General features: G+C 39.9%; 1 protein-coding gene across 3 annotated transcripts in view; it reads right to left on the reverse strand.

Moving 5' to 3' along the window:
• The window catches only part of usp13 (ubiquitin specific peptidase 13), a 94,988-nt gene that overhangs the window by 15,840 nt on the left and 60,287 nt on the right, over positions 1-18,861 (reverse strand). For all 3 annotated transcript variants that reach the window (XR_011885680.1, XM_072255317.1, XM_072255318.1), the window contains exons 12-19: positions 18,689-18,842; positions 16,776-16,950; positions 14,426-14,514; positions 8,501-8,623; positions 4,107-4,133; positions 3,491-3,634; positions 2,523-2,707; positions 168-315 (exon numbers count right to left, since the gene is read on the reverse strand). Coding sequence is in view for 2 of the 3 variants with exons in the window: in XM_072255317.1 (XP_072111418.1) it covers positions 168-315; positions 2,523-2,707; positions 3,491-3,634; positions 4,107-4,133; positions 8,501-8,623; positions 14,426-14,514; positions 16,776-16,950; positions 18,689-18,842 (1,045 nt within the window). In the remaining variant the exon portion in view is untranslated. The remainder of the gene's footprint in view (positions 1-167; positions 316-2,522; positions 2,708-3,490; positions 3,635-4,106; positions 4,134-8,500; positions 8,624-14,425; positions 14,515-16,775; positions 16,951-18,688; positions 18,843-18,861) is intronic.

An 18,861-nucleotide genomic window follows, 5' to 3' on the forward strand; every position in this document is an offset into this window, starting at 1 on the left:
GGACCCCAGCTTGGGAACCCCTGCTTTAGAATATTAATTTTCAAAGAGATTACATTCTTCTAAATGCTGGGCAGAATGGACCTGATCTACACAAATCATTCCTCATTAGATATGCTCAGGGACCAAACCGTTGAGTCTTTAGTGCACAGCCTTTCAAAATGACCTACTTCCAGGTCCGTCCTTGATTCTGGGCCCTGCCGGCTCTGTTTCCGTATCCATGTGTGATTGTGAATCAATCTCCAACGTCGCCTCGCTTTCATCCTCGCTGTCTGCGTGCGTGAAGATCCAGTCCAATGCTCTCTCCAAGTTGTTATTCTACAAAAGGAGCAATATTGAGATTAAGCGCAAGTTTATAATAAAATCTGAGTCCTGCTAAAAATGATCTGCACCACATCTTCAGGTTGAAAAGTGAACAGAACATCGCTAATGAAGACAACATACCATCAACTTACGTTGTCCATAATTAAATGAGAAACTAACTATATTAAAGCTATTGCATTAACTCTGTCAATAGCTTAGAATTCTTACTTGCTTATAATGATATGGAAGAAGACCATTCAGCCCATCAGGCCCACACTTGACTAGCAATTCCATCAATCCTTTCCCCTCTCTTTCTCCTGTAGCCCTGCATCATTTTCTTCTCACATATCATTTAACTCTCACTTTGTTCTTTTGTCACTTATCTGCATTTGCACAATCTTAGGAGCTAATTAACCTACCAGCATGTCTTTAGGATATGTCAGAGAACTGAAACACCCAGCAGAACACAGTCTGAGGGGCAAACATGCAAACTCTGCACAGACAATAGGATTGAACCCGAGTCCCTGGAGTTGTGAGACATCAGTACCAACACGCCACCATACAATTAAAAAGAATGTGTCAAGCTATGTAGGGCAGTTCAATACATACCTGAAATGAATGTAGACAACTCCGTTATCATTAGCTGAAGCTGAGTCTCGTCACAGTTTCAATCACGTACAAAAATAGGAAATGAAAGAAATATTTATTTTGGTCATTGGCCTGAAATATTGGCCCAGAATTTATGGTTGTAATGAGAACAAAATAGTTACTGTTAACCTTCTTACTCTGTGAAGCTAACAGCAACTTCCGGCATATGGATGTTTGTGGTCAAACACTGAAGACCTGAAGGAGTTTCTATCTAGTGAATAAGGCAGCTAACTGCAGCCTTCAAGAAGAAACCAATGACCTCACCATTTTAATAGACTATTTTCACAACAAACACCACTGAGAACACTGCACCTTGTTTGAAAGAGCATTAGGGTGTCACTGGGTCTGTAAATGCTATTGCCTTCGTATGTTCCTGTTCCCTCATATAATTACTTCAAATCTCATGAGTTTTATAATAAGAATTAAACATTTCCTTCTTTGCAATGTAGCTTATGGTTCATGCTTCATCATTGTTGGCAATTCCATACAGACAGAGAGATTTAGCATAGAAACTCCCCTTTGTCCCACCAAGTTTAGAGCTACAGCTACCACCCTCCCAGTTACATTGAACTTACATTAATACTGTTGAAGACTATGACATCTGTGATATATTCCAACCTCCACAACTGAGTCCTCTGATTCTCTCACTCACCTATGCACAAAAAACAATTCTACAGTGGCCATCCTACCTCCAAACTCCCACATCTTTAGTATGTGGGAAGTAAGTGAAAGAAACCCATAGTCGCAGGAAGAACATGAAAAGTCAGGATCAGTTTCACGTTCCTGGTGTCAACATCTCCGAGAACCTATCCTGGACCCAACATTGATGCAATTGCAAAGAAGGCTTGAGAGCAGCTATATTTCATTAGGAGTTTGAGGGAGTATTGATATGTCACGAAGGACTCTAGCAAATTTCTACCGATGTACCGTGGAGAGCTTTCTAACTGGTTGCAAAACCACCTGCTATGGAGAAGCCACTGAACAGGAGTGAAGGAAGCTGCAACGGGTTGCAGACTCAGCCAGCTCCCTCAATGGGGACTAGCCTTTGCACCATCAAGTACATCTTCATAAGACAATGCCTAAGAGAGGCAGCATTGCTCATTAAGGACCCTATGACCTAGGACGTGCTTTCTTCTTGTTACTACCATCAGAGGGGAGGTACAAGAGCCTGCAAACACACACACAACATTTTAGGGACAGTTTCTTCAGCTCTGTCATCACATTTCGGAACGGACAATGAACCGTTCAGATATATACGTAGATATATATAGATATTAAGCATGGTTGATTCAGAGTCTCCTGACGGACAGCACCTGAGGTCAGGATTAAACCTGAGTTTCTGGCACTGCAAGGTGCCAGCGTTCCACAGAAAACCATAGCCCGGCAGCCCTCCATTCTACACTGTAACACTCTAGTTTGAGGTTTGCTGGAGGCTTGATGCCTTCCCATTCTGGTGCAGCTCATCCTTCAACATTGTACCAGCTAAGGTAGTTCCATTCATTTGTTGTTCTTCATTAACAACCTAGATTATTGTTTCTTTTCCTTTTAAAAATATAACGCATGCCCAGACTTACAGTTGCTTTCAGTGCTTGGATGGCTTGGCTCCTGTGAAATCCCATTGATGTGATAATGGCAACAATCTCCTCTGGTGGCTGGTTTTTCGTTGAAGAGGCTCCTCCAGCAAGACCAACTTCGTACTGACCCAACTCAGCAGTGCCAAGTTCATTACATCCTGATAGTGCCAGTGGCTCAGCAAAATCTAGTGGGAAGAGTAGAAAATTAAAACAAATTAACTTATTAATAAATTACCTCCAATTGTAATTGCTTTGGTTGCGGTAGTGTGGATTTCAACTGTTAAAGCATTATGCTCTGGAGTTCCATACACTCCTTTCCCTTTTTGCACTTTTATGATACTTTTTAAAAACAATGGAGATTTTTTTTTTGTAACTTTTAGATCACCTGTCCTATTATGTCTCGATGTGGCTAGTCGACAGTTTTTATTTGAGAACACTTTCCTTAAATGCCATCAACATTTCTGCTATGTTAAAGTGATATATAAATAGAAACTGCAAGATCTAAAATTTCAGTTCTGGTCCATGTGCCAAGTCAACAACAACACTGCAATAAGCATAACCAGTGTGCCATCTTTTGTGATAGCATTGCCTTTGTGGGTGGTTTTATGGCCCTCATCTTACACCTTATCTTATTTTCTAAACACTTCCTCAGAAGTTATACATTGCAATTTAACATATGAAGGCAGATCTGAAACACATACACTGCCAGAATGGTAATCAATAATTACAGCATCAGATTTTCCTACAATACTTACTAAAAGGCTGCAGATCCTTAGATCAGCATAACTTCTTTACATTTCTGAATAACTAGCTGTAGTTTTATTCTTAGTTTGTGTAAAGCCTATCAGAATAAAGTCTGCCAACGATAACATATGTCCCATTGAAAATTATAAATTGAATTTAGGGACTGCATGCCTTGTCAGAAAACCCTGACATTTGTGTGTTGGCCATTAGGCCTTTTCTCTTACCAGGTTCTTCCATGTGTGCTATGATCCAGTTAAAGGCCAACTCAGCCCCCAAATTTCCAGTGTAGTAAACCGCTTTCCGACATGCCTCCAGGGGAAATCCCATCTCAGCCAGCTGCATTACTGCAGATTCATCTATTTCAGGAGCTGCAGAAAAAGGGGGACACTTGGAAGAAAGATCAGAAAATAAAAGACTGACGTTCTCAGAATACAACTGATATAAAATTATACCACATGTCAGGATTGTCAATTATCTGCACATTTTAAAAAATCTCTAGCACACTACATATTATTAGTGAAAATTGCTGCTCAGGAGATCTGTATCAGGTATGATAATGTGAGAAGAAGACAGGTATTGACTGGAATTACATTACCAGAAGAAATTACTAGTTTGGATACAGCTTTTAATATTATTGCAATGAGTATTAATTAAGCAAGTAGTGGGGGAGCTTTATACAAGAAGATACTAGATTTCAGAATTGAGACTGAAAGCATGTTTTTGGAAAAGCTCATAGAAATAAACAATGAAAAGTTGGGATTAAAGTGAAGTACAGCCCATTAATGGAAAAAGGAAAGTCATAAATATATTTGCTAAAGTAAAATTGAAAATAATACATACTCTCCATGAAATGGTTCAGCAGATGGCCTGAAAGATAAAGCAACAACATTAGTTTTCATTCGTTACCCAGTTACAAACTTCTGCTTTCCAACTTTCCTAAAGATACTGACTGATCTCTAGAAGTATAAGTAGTAGGCAATACTCTACACAAGAGTAATTCAGTTGACACAAAGAAAATCTGATTCTGACACCCTCATTCATTTGCTATAGATCATTCTATAACCTCAAGAGCAACAATCTCCCAGCAAATTTCCCTCATCTCGATTCTGACTGTGCTCTAGCACCCAATGTTACCCAATAAGGATCAGGTAACTCAGCACACAGTACTCAATGGATGCAAAACTTCTCTGATTTCCACAAGTCAACATTATACCAACTGGAGATGAAAGTCTGGAAATACTGCAATCTGGAACAACACCAAATGGTAAAGGAACTCGGCAGGCCAGGCAGCACCTATAGAAGGAAGTGTACAGTCGACAAGACTATTCATCTAAACTGAAAAGGTAGAGGAGAGTTACAGACAGAAAGATCCTCCAGTCTATCTTTCAGTCCAGATAGTGTCTTGACCTGAAACAGCAACCATTTCCCTTCATAGATGCTGCCTGACCTGCTAAGTTCCTCCAGCATTTTTGTGTATTATGACACTGACTAGACTGGTTAGTTAATCAACAAGAACCTCTATTTGCTGAATCAAAAGAGATCTTGAAAACACACTTTATCCAGAAAGTATGTTTATGGCAGCTAAAATACACTCAGTGGCCACTTTATTAGGTACATCTGCTTGTTAATTCAAATATATATTCAGCCAATCATGTGGCAGCAACTCAATGCTTAAAAGCATGCAGACATGGTCAAGAGGTTCAGTTGTTGGTCAGACCAAATATCAGAATGGGGAAGAAATGTGAATTAAGTGACTTTGACTGTGGAATGATTGTTGGTGCCAGACAGGGTGGTTTGATTATCTCAGAAACTGCTGATCTCCTGGGATTTTCATGCACAACAATCTCTGGAGTTTACAGAGCAAACATCCCAAAATGCTTTAGAAATTCTGATGTAATATGTGTTTCGAATCACCAGCACAATTTTTACCTCCTCCCTTGAGGCTAATGTATGTCTATCCCGGAGAAAGCATTTTGATTCAAATAAGTGCAATTTTAATCTCTCAATGAAAATGCGCAGCATTTGCATCAAATGTTTGATTCCTAATAGTTCAAAGATTTTATTTCAACTTTGACATAATTTCCTGTCAATTTTCTGATTTCACTGTACCTCATAAACTATATGATGCCTTTGGATTACGTTACTTGAGGGGAATCACAATGCTTTTTTTGTTTTTGTAGCCCAATGTCTGTTCCGATCAGTACTTTGGTAAACCTTCTCTAAACTGCTTCCAACACAACAGCATCTTTCCTCAGATATGAAGACCAATATAATACATGGCATGGCATTCCATTAATGGCCTATATCGGTGAAGGATAACCTCCCTAATCTATATTCAATCCCCCAGCAAATAAATGAGAACATTCTGTTATATTTCCTAATTCCATGCCCCAACTGCATTTTCTTGTGAATCATACAACAGGACACACAACTCTTTGTGCATTCCAAAGCTATGCAACCTCTTCCTCTTTATCCCACTTCTTATTTTGCTCCTGCCAAAATGGACAATCCCCATGCCTGATCTTTGCACATTCACTTACTTCTGTGGCCTCACACCCTCTTCACCATTTACTTTCAGGGAATTTAGCAACCATACCTTTTGGTGTCTTTATCCAAGTAATTGATATCAATTATAAAATGTTGAGAATCCAGCAACCAGAATCCCTCTGACCAATCAGAAGAAACACCTATGCCAGCTCGGTTTCCTTTCAGCCAGCGAGCCTTTTTCCTCCCTGATACATTACCTCCTCCATTGTGAGCTTTCCTTGTCTGCAATGATCTTAGGTGAAAAACCTTAGGAAATGCCTTCTGGAAATCTAAATATCATACATCCACCAGTTTCCTTTATCCGCAGCACACGTTATTTTCTCAAATAAAAATATTGGTCAATTATGATTACCCTTCCAAACACAGTCAGCTTTGCCTGATTATCTTGAATTTTTCCAAGGGCTCTGTTATAATTTACTTTAACTTCTAACAAATTTGCCATGACAAAGGTTAAGCTCTCTAGCCCCTAGCTTCTTGTCAAATACCTCCTCCTCCTTTCTGAATAAAAATATTTCCTTTACTATTTTTCTGTTTAATGAAACTTTGCCCAAATCCAGGAAATTTTTGAAAATCAAAAGTAGCTCATCAGTTCTTTCACAAACCACTTTTTTTTAAAGACCCTAGATGAAGTTGATCAGGATCTGAGGACTTCAGTCAGTGGCTCCAACAATTCTAGTGATTACAAATTTGCTCGTTCTTCCTTAATTCCTTTAGCTTTCCTTGTACCTAGTTTTGGAATGTTACTTGTATCCTCTATAGTGACGAGTGGAACAAAATACCGATCTAATTTACCTGTGAGCTCCTTGTTTTCCATTACTAATTCTCCACACTCACTTTCTATAGGACCAATGCTCACCTTATTAACAAGTTTCCTTTTCAAAGTAAGGACAGAAACTCTTACTGCCTTGATATCTCTAGCTCACTTTATGTCATAGTTCAATATTTCCTTTAGTTTTAGTGTTTTTATATATACTTTTCTAACTTCTGAACTGCCATCTATTTTCATACAATAACTTGCCTTTTCTTTAAGCTTAATATGGTCTTTAACTTAAACGTGAATGTACCTACAAGTATCCAGCAGTGCACCTGGATGACAGGCTTGAGTGGGGCACCAACACAGAGGCTGTGTACAAGAAGGGTCAGAGTGCCTCTACTTCCTGAGGTCCTTTGGAGTATGCAGGCTTCTCCTTCACATGTTCTACCAGTCTGTTGTTGGCAGTACAATCTTCTATGCAGTGGTTTGCTGGAGCAATGGCATCAACATGGGTAATGCCAAAAGGGTCAATAAACTGATTAGAAAGGCTGACTTTATTATAGGAGTCAAACTGGAGGCTGTGGTAGAACAAAGGCCCCAATGGAAAATCCTGACAATCCTGGACAATGTTCCTCACCCTCTGAAGCCACCTTGGTTGAACAGAGGAGCACTTTTAGTAATAAATTAAGACAACTGCACTGCTCGAAAGAGCACTATGTGAGGTCATTCTTATCCTTTGCCATTAGGCTCTATAATGAATCAATCTATAGCCAGGGAAATGATGAGGTAACCTATTTTTAAATTCTTTCTTACTTCTCATCTAACATTTGTATATTTGTATACTTGTAATGCCACTGTGACATTGTAATTTCCTTTGGGATCAATAAAGTATCTATCTATCTAATTTTGACAACTGGATCCTCCACTATAATTTTACCTTCCCAAAGACACCCATAAGTCCAACAATGAAACCTGTGGGAATTATCCCATGGCATGCAATTCCCAGCCATACCCTACTGCAATGTGTATGCATTCTTGCTTCAAGGATACTAACAATTTGTATTCTAGAGCATTAAAAGAAGTGGCTGTGAGAACAGTGAATATTCCTAAAATAATCTGCTTTACAAAGCCCAAAGCCTCTAAAACCTGATGTTGGAATTAACGGTTCATCACAGTTTTTAATGAAGTGATTTAAGTTCAAGGTCATCGTGTCTCCTCAAAAACAATTTGTAAGTGTTAGTGCTGTGTTTCTCCAAAGGAAAACAAATAAACGTAAAAAAACAGGACAAAGACAAGAAAATATGTAGGTGCTGGAAATGCAAGCAACACACACAAAATGCTGGAGGAACTCAGCAGGCCAGGCTGCAGCTATGGAAAAAAAGTGTCATCAGCTGATGTTTCGGGCTGAGACCCTGTTGATAGAAAATAGGACAGGAGAGGCCATTCAGCCCTCTGGGTTTACTCCATCATTCAATACAATCAAGTTTTATTTACCTAACTCAATAACATGTCTTCCCACTTATTCCTTGATGCTTTACGCCTAGAATTTTATCAAATTCCATCTCAAGAACAGTTCCTGAATGAGGTAATGAATTCCATAGATTCAGCATCCTGTGAGGGAAATGTCTTTCCTCATGTCAGTCCTAAAGCTCTTATTCGGAGACTGTGACTCCTCATTTGAAAATCCCATAGCCAGATTCCCCCAATCTTATTCTTCACCCTCTAATCTGTGGGAATTACTCCCATTTTCTACAGAGCTCTGGAAAATAACTCACGATTCACTATTTTAACAGCTACCTCCTTCAGAGCTCTAGATTGGAAATTATTAGTATCCTTGCAGCAAAAATGCATACACATTGCTTCAATGAGATGAACAGGTCATAGATTAACACATCATAATTGAGCTGTAAACTGTGATGTAAGAATGAGTTACCTTTACTTTGATCGGTTATGACAATGGGTGGAGAAATATCAGGCAGTTCTTCCTCTCCCGGTTGCAAACCTGTTGCTCTTAGGTGGGAGACATCTAGGAGATCTGGCATATCTATCGAGACATCTAAAGCACAGTGCATAGAAGAACTATAGTCATGTGATGTGCCTTACAACACATATGGACTTAAAATAGCCAAACAACTTTTATGTTCAGGAAAAATGAGCAGGTGCACATTCTTTTAATTACAACTAAAATATTTCACACTTTACCCCTTAACCAAAATCTTCAAATTTCAAAGAAAATTTATCAAAGTACATATACAACCCTGAGATTCATTTTCTTGCGGGCATTTACAGCAAATACAAGAAACACAATAGAATCAAAGAATGACTGACCCCATCCAAAGTGCAAAAGACAACAAACTGTGCAAATACAAAGAGAAAGAAATAAAGAAATAATATAAATGATAATAAATAAGTAATAAATATCGAGAACATGAGATGAAGAGTCTTGAAAGTGAGTTCATGGTTTGTGAGAACATTTCAGTGACGGGGTGAGTGAAGTTGAAGTTGTCCTCTCTGGTTCTAGAGCCTGATAGCTGAGGGTAATAACTGAAGCCAGTGGTGTGGGTCCTGAGGCGACTGTACCTTCTTCTTGATCGCAGCAGCAGAAGCAGAGCATGCCCCGAATGGTGGCGGTCCTTGATGATGAATGCTACTTTCCTGCGACAGCGTGCCATGTAGATGTGCTCAATGGTAGGGAGGACTTTACCCGTGATAAACTAGGCTGTATCCACTACTTTTTGTAGGCTCTTCCATCCAAGGGCACTGGTGTTTCCATACCAGGCTGTGATGCAACCCAGTCAATATATAAATTACACTCCACTACACATCAATAGAAGTTCGTCAAAGTTTTAGATGATGCGCTGAATCTTGACCACTTCTAAGCAAGCAGAGGAGCTCAAACACGAGGAAATCTGCAGATGCTGGAAATTCAAGCCACATACATCAAAGTTGCCGGCGAACGCAGCAGGCCAGGCAGCATCTCTGGTACAGTCGACTTTTCGGGCCGAGACCCTTCGTCAGGACTAACTGAAAGAAGAACTAGTAAGAGATTTGAAAGTGGGAGGGGGAGGGGGAGATCCAAAATGATAGAAGACAGGAGGGGAAGGGATGGAGCCAAGAGCTGGACAGGTGATTGGCAAAAGGGATATGAGAGGATCATGGGACAGGAGGCCTAGGGAGAAAGAAAGGGGGGAGGGAGGGAAAAAGCCCAGAGGATGGGCAAGGGGTATAGTGAGAGGGACAGAAGGAGAAAAAGGAGAGAGAGAAAAAGAATGTGTGTATATAAATAAATAACGGATGGGGTACGAGGGGGAGGTGGGGCATTAGCAGAAGTTTGAGAAGTCAATGTTCATGCCACCAGGTTGGAGGCTACCCAGACGGAACATAAGGTGTTGTTCCTCCAACCTGAGTGTGGCTTCATCTTTACAGTAGAGGAGGCCGTGGATAGACATATCAGAATGGGAATGGGATGTGGAATTAAAATGTGTGGCCACTGGGAGATCCTGCTTTCTCTGGCGGACAGAGCATAGGTGTTCAGCGAAATGATCTCCCAGTCTGTGTCGGGTCTCGCCAATATATAGGCCACATCAGGAGCACCGGACGCAGTATATCACCACAGCCAACTCACAGGTGAAGTGTCGCCTCACCTGGAAGGACTGTCTGGGGCCCTGAATGGTGTTAAAGGAGGAAGTGTAAGGGCATGTGTAGCACTTGTTCCACTTACAAGGATAAGTGCCAGGAGGAAGATCGGTGGGGAGGGTTGGGGGGGGACAAATGGACAAGGGGGTCGCTTAGGGAGCGATCCCTGCAGAAAGCGGGGGTGGGGGGGGGGGGAGGGAAAGTTGTGCTTAGTCGTGGGATCCCGTTGGAGGTGGCGGAAGTTATGGAGAATAATACGTTGGACCCGGAGGCTGGTGGGGTGGTAGGTGAGGACAAGGGGAACCCCATTCCTAGTGGGGTGGCGAGAGGATGGAGTGAGAGCAGATGTACGTGAAATGGGGGAGATGCGTTTGACAGCAGAGTTGATGGTGGAGGAAGGGAAGCCCCTTTCTTTAAAAAAGGACATCTCCCTCGTCCTGGAATGAAAATCCTCATCCTGAGAGCAGATGCGGCGGAGACAGAGGAATTGCAAGAAGGGGATGGTATTTTTGCAAGAGACAGGGTGAGAAGAAGAATAGTCCAGATATCCAGATAGCTGTGAGAGTCAGTAGGCTTATAGTAGACATCAGTAGATAAGCTGTCTCCAGAGATAGAGACAGAAAGATCTAGAAAGGGGAGGGAGGTGTCGGAAATGGGACATCAGTAGATAAGCTGTCTCCAGAGATAGAGACAGAAGCATCTAGAAAGGGGAGGGGACATCAGTAGATAAGTTGTCTCCAGAGGTAGAGATAGAAAGATCTAGAAAGGGAAGGGAGAGGAACTGTTGTGTTTTCTTCCTAAAATCAGTTATGTGATGCACTCAAGACAAATCCTCTGAAATGCTAACATTGAAAATTTTAAAGTTTCTGAAACTCTCCATCTGTGATTTCCTGGAGACGACTGGTTCCATTGACCTCAGGTTTCCTGCTCCTGAAGTTAATAATAAACTCCTTAGTCTTGAGTGAGAGTTTGTTGTTGCAGCACCACTCAGGCAGATTTTCAATCTCCCTCCAATTGCTGATTGGGCACCACCTTTTATTCGGCCAATGACAGCGGTGCTGTCAGCAAACTTGAATATCGCATTGGAGCTGTGCTGAGCCTCACAGTCATAAGTACAATGGGTGTAGATCAGGGGGCTAAGTACGCAGCCGTGTGGTGCTCCTGTGCTGATAGAGATCATGGAGGAGATGTTGTTGCCAATCCAAACTGACTGGGGTCAGTAAGTGAGGAAATCGAGGATCTAATAGCACAAAGAGGTATTGACGTCTAGGTCTTGAAGCTGATTGATTAATTTTGAGGGGCTAATAGTGTTGAAAGCTGAGCAGTAGTCGATAAACAGCATCCTGATGTACGCATCTTTGCTGTCCAGATGTTCCAGGGTTGAGTGAAGAGCCAATGAGATGGCATCTGCTGTAGACCTGTTGTACCTGTCAGCAAATTGGAGCCAATCCATGTTGCTTCTCAGGTAGGAGTTGATATTTTATCAGGAACCCTTCAAAACACTTCATCTCTGTGGATGTAAGTGCTATGGGACAATAATCACTGAGGCAGGTTACCATTTTCTTTTTAGGCATCAGTATAATTGAAGCAGGTGGCTACAACAGACAGCCGAAGTGAGAGGTTAAAGCTATCAGTGAACACTCCAGCCAGTTGATCAGCACATCTTTTACAACTTGGCCACATCTGGGCCGGATGCTCTCCAAGGGTTCACCCCCCTGAAGGCAGCTCGCATATCAGCCTCAGAGACTGAAACCCCAGGGTCACTGGGGACTGTGGAAGTTCATGAAGGTTCCTCCATGTTTTGATGGTCTAAGTGAACACCAAAAGGCATTGATCTCATCTGGAGCTTGGTTTCACTTTATAGGAGATCATAGCATTCAAGCTCTGCCACACCTGTCCAGCATCCTTCAGTGATACAAGTTGGGTCCAGAATTGCTACGTAGCACGTGAGATGGCTTTCTAGACATTATACCTGGACCTCCTGTATTTTATTTGGTCGCCAGATCTGATTACCACTGATCTCGTGGTTCATCCATGGCTTCTGCTTGCAGAAGACTGAATGATTTTGTAGGACACACTCAAATGCAACTGTTTTTATAAAGTATATGACAACTGTGGTATATTTGTTCAGATCCTCTGATGAGTCCTTGAATATAGTCTAGTCCACCGACTCAATGCAATTTGCATAGCCACTCTTCTGCCTCCTGCGATAACATCTTTGTTGTCCTCATCTCTGGAGCCTTACTCTTTAGCCTCTGCCTGTATGCAGGAAGGAGGACAGCCAAGTGATCAGATTTCCCAGTCTAGGCATGGAACTGTAGGCATTCCTAATTGTGGTAAATATGTGACTGATTGTGTTGGGCCCCTGCTGCTGCAGGTGGTATGTTTATGATAATTAGGCAGACATTTCTTCAAACAAACCTGACTGAAGTCCCCAACAATGATTTGAAAGGCTTTAGGGTAGGCTGTTTCTTATTTGCTGATGGCGACACCCAATACATTGACTGCTTGCTTAACGTCGGCCTTTGGCAGGACGTAAATTGCGGCCAGGATCACAGAGGAGAACTCTCTCAGTAAGTGGAACGGTCGGCACTTAATCCAGGTCAGGGCAACAAGACTTCGACAAGTTCACTGCATCCAAGCACCACAAAGAGTTAGAGTTTATCATGAAACATGGACCCCCACGTTCTGCTTTTTCTCAATCAGCAGTCCTGTCCAAGTGGTGTTTTGAAAAGTCATCAGGTCTTACTGAAGTCTCTGATGCGTCCAAAGTGACCCTTGACTCTGGGAAACAGAGAACACAGCAATTCCTCACTTCCCGCTGACTTAGCAATCTTGCGTGTAGGTCCTCAATCTTGTTCTCCAGTAACTGTACATTTGCTAATAACAGGGAGTTTCATTCTTCGGCAATTTAGTCTGGCTTGGAATCCTTCACTTCCACCCATGGCGACGCACCTTCAGTTGCTTAAAGGTGCCGTACTTGCGTGCTAGGGAGTTAAGTCCGCGAGCTCTTCAAAGGATCGTGAAATCGCTGGCTCATTACGACAGTCTTCATTGTAATATAAGAGGCAGCACACATGCAAGTAGCTTTATTAACCAAAACAGATATCAACAGAACATCTCACTGAGTAGTGATATAATTTAGTTCATGGCCTAATTATTGGTACCCGAGTGGACTCAGAACACTGAGAGGGATGCAGTCACCAGTCAAAACAATAGCATGTGAATTTGGTATTATTTATTGAATGTGGTTCAGAATAACAGATTCTGTATTTCTGAATGATGGAGTTAAAGATTTCAAATTTGTCGATTAAACTCCAGTTAAATGTAAAGCATGCAGCCCAACAATCTATCAACTGTGAAAGGTGTTCATTGAACTTAACACGATCAGAGGATAAGTTCCATGCACCAAATTCCAAGAAATGTATCATTTAAGTATTTGACACCTTAGCTAAAAAATAATTGGAGGGACAAATAAAGAAAACTATAAATCCCACGTCCAAATTCCGTGATTTCAAGTCCACATTTCTCATTGATCCCCATGGATTAATTACAGTTTGAAAGTGACAGAGAAGGGTACCAGATGTGATCTGCAATGGTCAGTAGCTATTTTCTGCATATCTTTAATGTCACTGGAGAGATTGTCCAGATTTGTTAGGTAAATAGGAACCTCAGAGTAATTGTTTGTAGACAACCCCATAAGCGCACAGGAGGAGGGGTAGCGGTTGGGTGGCTGTCGAGATTTGTGCACAGGGTCAGAAAATTCTGAGCTCTTTGTAGAAGCAGAACAAATTAGAAATGAGTTCCACCTGGATACCAGCAAATGCATAACTAGGATGTCTCACGTCCAACCTAAGGCAGGAGGAGAAGTTCTTGATATATGTTGATGTTCAAATGTGGCCTGGGAATAACCCAAGAGCGTGATTAAAGAGAAGTAGTCAATTCAGAAACATCTTGCTGTCCTGAAAGGAATTATTTTCCTCCATCATAGCTTAGAGACAGCATGGGAGTCTTTTCCCCTATCATGATTGAAAACATCTAAATCACCAATTGAGTGGCAGGGGAGAAGAGTGGTTCCAGTGGTAGTATGATAGTTATTTACAAAATGTTTTCAACAAAGCAACCCCTCTTTGTTTATTTATTGCACATTATGAATACCTTCATTAAAAATATACCGAAAGAACCTGACTACTTTAAAAATGACTGATCTCCAAGAGCTTACCTAATTTTTTTGGTACCCAGTCTATACCAAAGGTAAATTTCTTTATCTGAATCACCAAATATTCAGGAAATGAAGCAAAGTGGATTGTCCTGTAAATAAAAATATTCTACTTTAAATCACAGTTTCTATTCTTTAATCCATTCATTTATTTAGTATCAAATTAATTTTTTTCCAACACTTTGGACAGAAATTTGGTATCATATTGTCCATTTTACATAAATTATGTTACTTAGAAAAACAATTAATGAGTGAAATAACACAGAAGAATAGGACTAAATAGTTAATAAAATATAATTCTGTTAACGGGACATGTCGATGGTAGTTTGTCAGAGACTTCTCAATCTGACCTTGATTGCACTGTATTTATTATTAGTAACATCGTAATTTATATGTCTTGCACTTTACTGCGGCCGCAAAACAATAAATTTCATGAAATATGTCGGTAATAATAAAACTGATTCTAATTCTGACACAATTAAATTTTACACATTTGATTCTATTTTAAAATAGTTAAAACAAATCAATCATGTGGCTCTTAATGCATATTTATTTCAGAAATGATTATCTAAAATAAAATTCCTTATTACTCAGCATTGTCCTATAAAACATGTTTTTAAATTTCCTCTTTATAAAATCATTATAAAGCCAAGGAAGAAATTACTCAGGACACAAAGAACTGAGAATGACAGGTATTTCAACCTTTTTTAAAGATGATGGAGAAATAAGTTTCAATTGACACCAACATGGAAAATGCTGCTCTGGTTATCCACCTTCTGAATAATGAAAAGTAGCTTGACAGGCCCCAGTATTCTTTTAGCTAAGAAATATTACCATTGCCATTAATTTTCTCTATGTTTACAATGCTCACCTACATAGACAAAATTTATCAATCAAAGCAAAAAACGTGATGGAAAGTCACAAACACGAGAAAATCTGCAGGTGCTGGAAATCTGATCAACACACACAAGTTGCCGGAGGAACTCAGCATCTATAGAAAAGAATGCAGTCGACATTTCCAGCCAGTCCTGCTGAAAGGGTCTCGGCCCGAAACATCGACTGTACTCTTTTCCATAGATGCTGCCTGGCCTGCTGAGTTCCTCCAATATTCTGTGTGTGTTGCTCGGAAAGTCATACTTCAGGAATAAAAGAAGATAATTATGAATAGCCCTATTATGCAATTTTGGCTTTAGTCTTCAAGCGCATGTATTAAAGAAAAACAATAATTCATACTCTGTCATCTATTTTATAGTAAAGGACTGCATGATTCACTGTAAGTAGACTTTCAACTGATCAAGAGATCTAATGAAAGTAGCAAATTCATTGTTTAATCACTGCAAAAGCAGGAGAGAAAAACCACAAATAAATATAGAAATTGCATATGATGGTGTGCAGTGAAAGAGATGAATAATAAATGTTCAATTGTCTTCTATGTATTTAAAATACACAATAAACCCTCAAATTACAGTAAAATTGTATGGTTTAGTGCCCAGTGTAGCATAAAGAGATTACCCAAATTGTTTTTTCATTTTAGAATTTTATTAATTTGAAAAAAAAGCATTTCAGTTATCTTTAGTGTATCTAGTCAAGAGAAAATAAAACAAATAGTATCTACAATACTAGTGCCTATATAAGTTTTATTAATAAAGATTCTGCAAATATTAAGACCATTTTTTGACACAAGTTTATGATTGGCATAAACTACTGTTGAATTCCTCAATGTCCTTGCACATCTGTATGTTTGTAGAGTTGAACCATCAAGAAATTGGCTGCACATAATTTAATATCCAAAAACAAAATAGCATGTATATTTACATAAATTGAAAAGTTTGCAGGGAACTATCCAATCTATTAATATATCAAATCAGACCGCTATAAATGTTTACAATAATATCCATTAGTTTAGAAGGCCAGATGTTACTGCGATTAAGAAAATCATTCTAAACCCTTTCTTTTACTCAATGAAATGCCCAGCTGTGAAGGTGAGAAATATCAGTGGGTTTAGGTATTGAATCTGGTCAAATTGAATATGTATGCTTACTTACAGCCTTTTACATCAGTCCAATAAATGGCAGACTATGTCAACTCAAATTAATCAATATCAAGTTTGTAGTAAGATAGGAAGGAAGGTTATTAAGGAGCATCAACCAAGGCAAGGGTACGTAGGTTCATAATAAGCAGAAGGTTAAATAGCAGCTGTCGCTCAAAGGGAACGTGGAGTTGAGGTTACAATCAGATCGGCCAAAATCTTATCAAATATCAGAGCAGGTTCAAGGAGCCAGGAAGCCTACACTCTTGCCCCTAACTCACATATGCTTCACACACAAAAAAAATCTAGCAAAAGCCCACTTACTTTATTGCAGCTGATTTTGCTTGAAGTGCACTGCTCCAGAAATCATTGACATTTTCTGGCTCCTGAAATGCTTGAAGACAGGCGCTGAATGGAATTTTGGCACGAACAACCTCTCTGAAAGGTCGCTTTGCTATCTCAGCTTCCCGTCTCCTTAGTTCATAAGCTACAAGTTCCTCTGTCAAATAACAAAAGGAGCTGTATTTAAAATTGTTTTTAAAAAATTAAAAATATTTACAAAGCTGTTTATTATAGTCATTCCTCTTCATTTTTTGAACATCTTGAGATTATACAAACATGATTCAATTGCAAAGGTCCTATTTATTATACTTAGATGCACTAATTTCCACATGGAAAATGAGGAAATACTGTAATTGTATGAATTCTCCATTAAAATTGTACTTCAATGGAGTAGTTGGGTTTTCTAATGATGAGGTATGAAAGTTCTTCCACATCGAAGTCCAGATGTCACCTGGGTTCTTCTTGGAAGAGCTCAGACTCCCCAAAGGGAAACAAGGAACAAATAAAGGACCAATATATGTGAATTCATTTTGCATTTCTCTCGGGAGAAATTCATAAAGTAGAATTAATTCAGGTTAGAATCAGATTACCACTGACTTATATGATGTGAAATTTGTTGTGTGAAAAGCCATAAAAATTATAAATTACAAACATAGTGAAAAATGAATATTAAAAAGGACTATAAAAAGTTATAAATTAACTATAATTATTCATGTTCTAGTATCATTATACATGACAATGGTAGTAAACAGCAAAATCAGGCCAGGGCTCTGCGATTTTCTTTTATCTGAGTTACATTATTGAATATATAGTATATAGAAATCCGTTAGTCTCGTGAGACCATGGATTTGCGCCTTGGAAGGTTTCCAGGGCGCAGGCCTGGGCAAGGTTCTATGGAAGACCGGCAGCTTCCCATGCTGCTAGTCTCCCCCCTCCACCCCACCAATGTTGTCCAAGGGAAGGGCACTAGGGCCGATACAGCTTGGCACCGGTGTCGTCGCAGAGCAATGTGTGGTTAAGTGCCTTGTTCAAGGACAAAACATGTTGCTTCAGCTGTGACTCCAACTAGCGACCTTCAAATCACTAGACCAACGCCTTAACCACTTGGCCTCGCGCCAACACCGTTGAATATAAACTACAGAATAAATAGCTTATTTTTGTAATTTCCATGCAAAACTAAATAAAAGCTATTATTTTATTGTTTAGGCTCAAGCTATTAAACACTATTTGATAACAGTCCAGATCCAAGGCTCTCACTGAAAGTAGAAGCTTGTATATTGAAAGGAGAAAAGACTGGCTGTCGAACAGGAAGCAGAAAATAAGCATAAATCTATGTAATGCTTTGCCACAGGCATTGGAGTGGGTTCATCTATTGCTAGCAATTTACACTCCGTGGCCATTTTATTAGGTACACCTGCTCGCTAAGGCAAATATCTGGTCAGCCAATCATGTGGGAGCAACTCCATGGTCAAGAGGTTCAGTTGTTTTTCAGACCAAACATTAGAATGGAGAAGTTATTTGATCTAAGGGACCCTGACTATGGAATGATTGTTGTGCCTAACAGGGTGATTTGAATATCTTGGTAACTCCTGATCTCCTGGGATTTTCATGCACAACACTCTCTAGAGTTTACAGAGAATGAGTGACAGTTCCGTGGGTGAAAACTCCTTGTTAATGAGCAACCTAACCCTGCTCCTAATTTATATGTTTGTAGGTTAAAAATAACATCACAACTAAAATAGCTTTTTTCTAGATCTACATAGGAAGAAAATTCAACAGTACCAAAGCATCTTTGATACCATTCCAGTTGTAGTAAGTGCAGAATCATTATGAATGTCTCTCCACTTTTGCCTATGTATTCCTCCATGTCTAAAGCAAGCTCATGGTATCCACACCTTTGTTAACAGCAGCCTCCACCACAGCAGGAAGTTGCATGATGTAGTCAACTCTCTGTGTGTATTTGACTTTCCCAGATTGGCAACACTGGACACGATCTTCTACCATAAAGCGAAAGACTTCACTGGGATCATCTGAACCATTATTGTTTCTCTAAAACACAAAGTATAAT

This window comes from Mobula birostris, chromosome 4, assembly GCF_030028105.1.
Source record: "Mobula birostris isolate sMobBir1 chromosome 4, sMobBir1.hap1, whole genome shotgun sequence".
NCBI lineage: Eukaryota > Metazoa > Chordata > Chondrichthyes > Myliobatiformes > Myliobatidae > Mobula > Mobula birostris.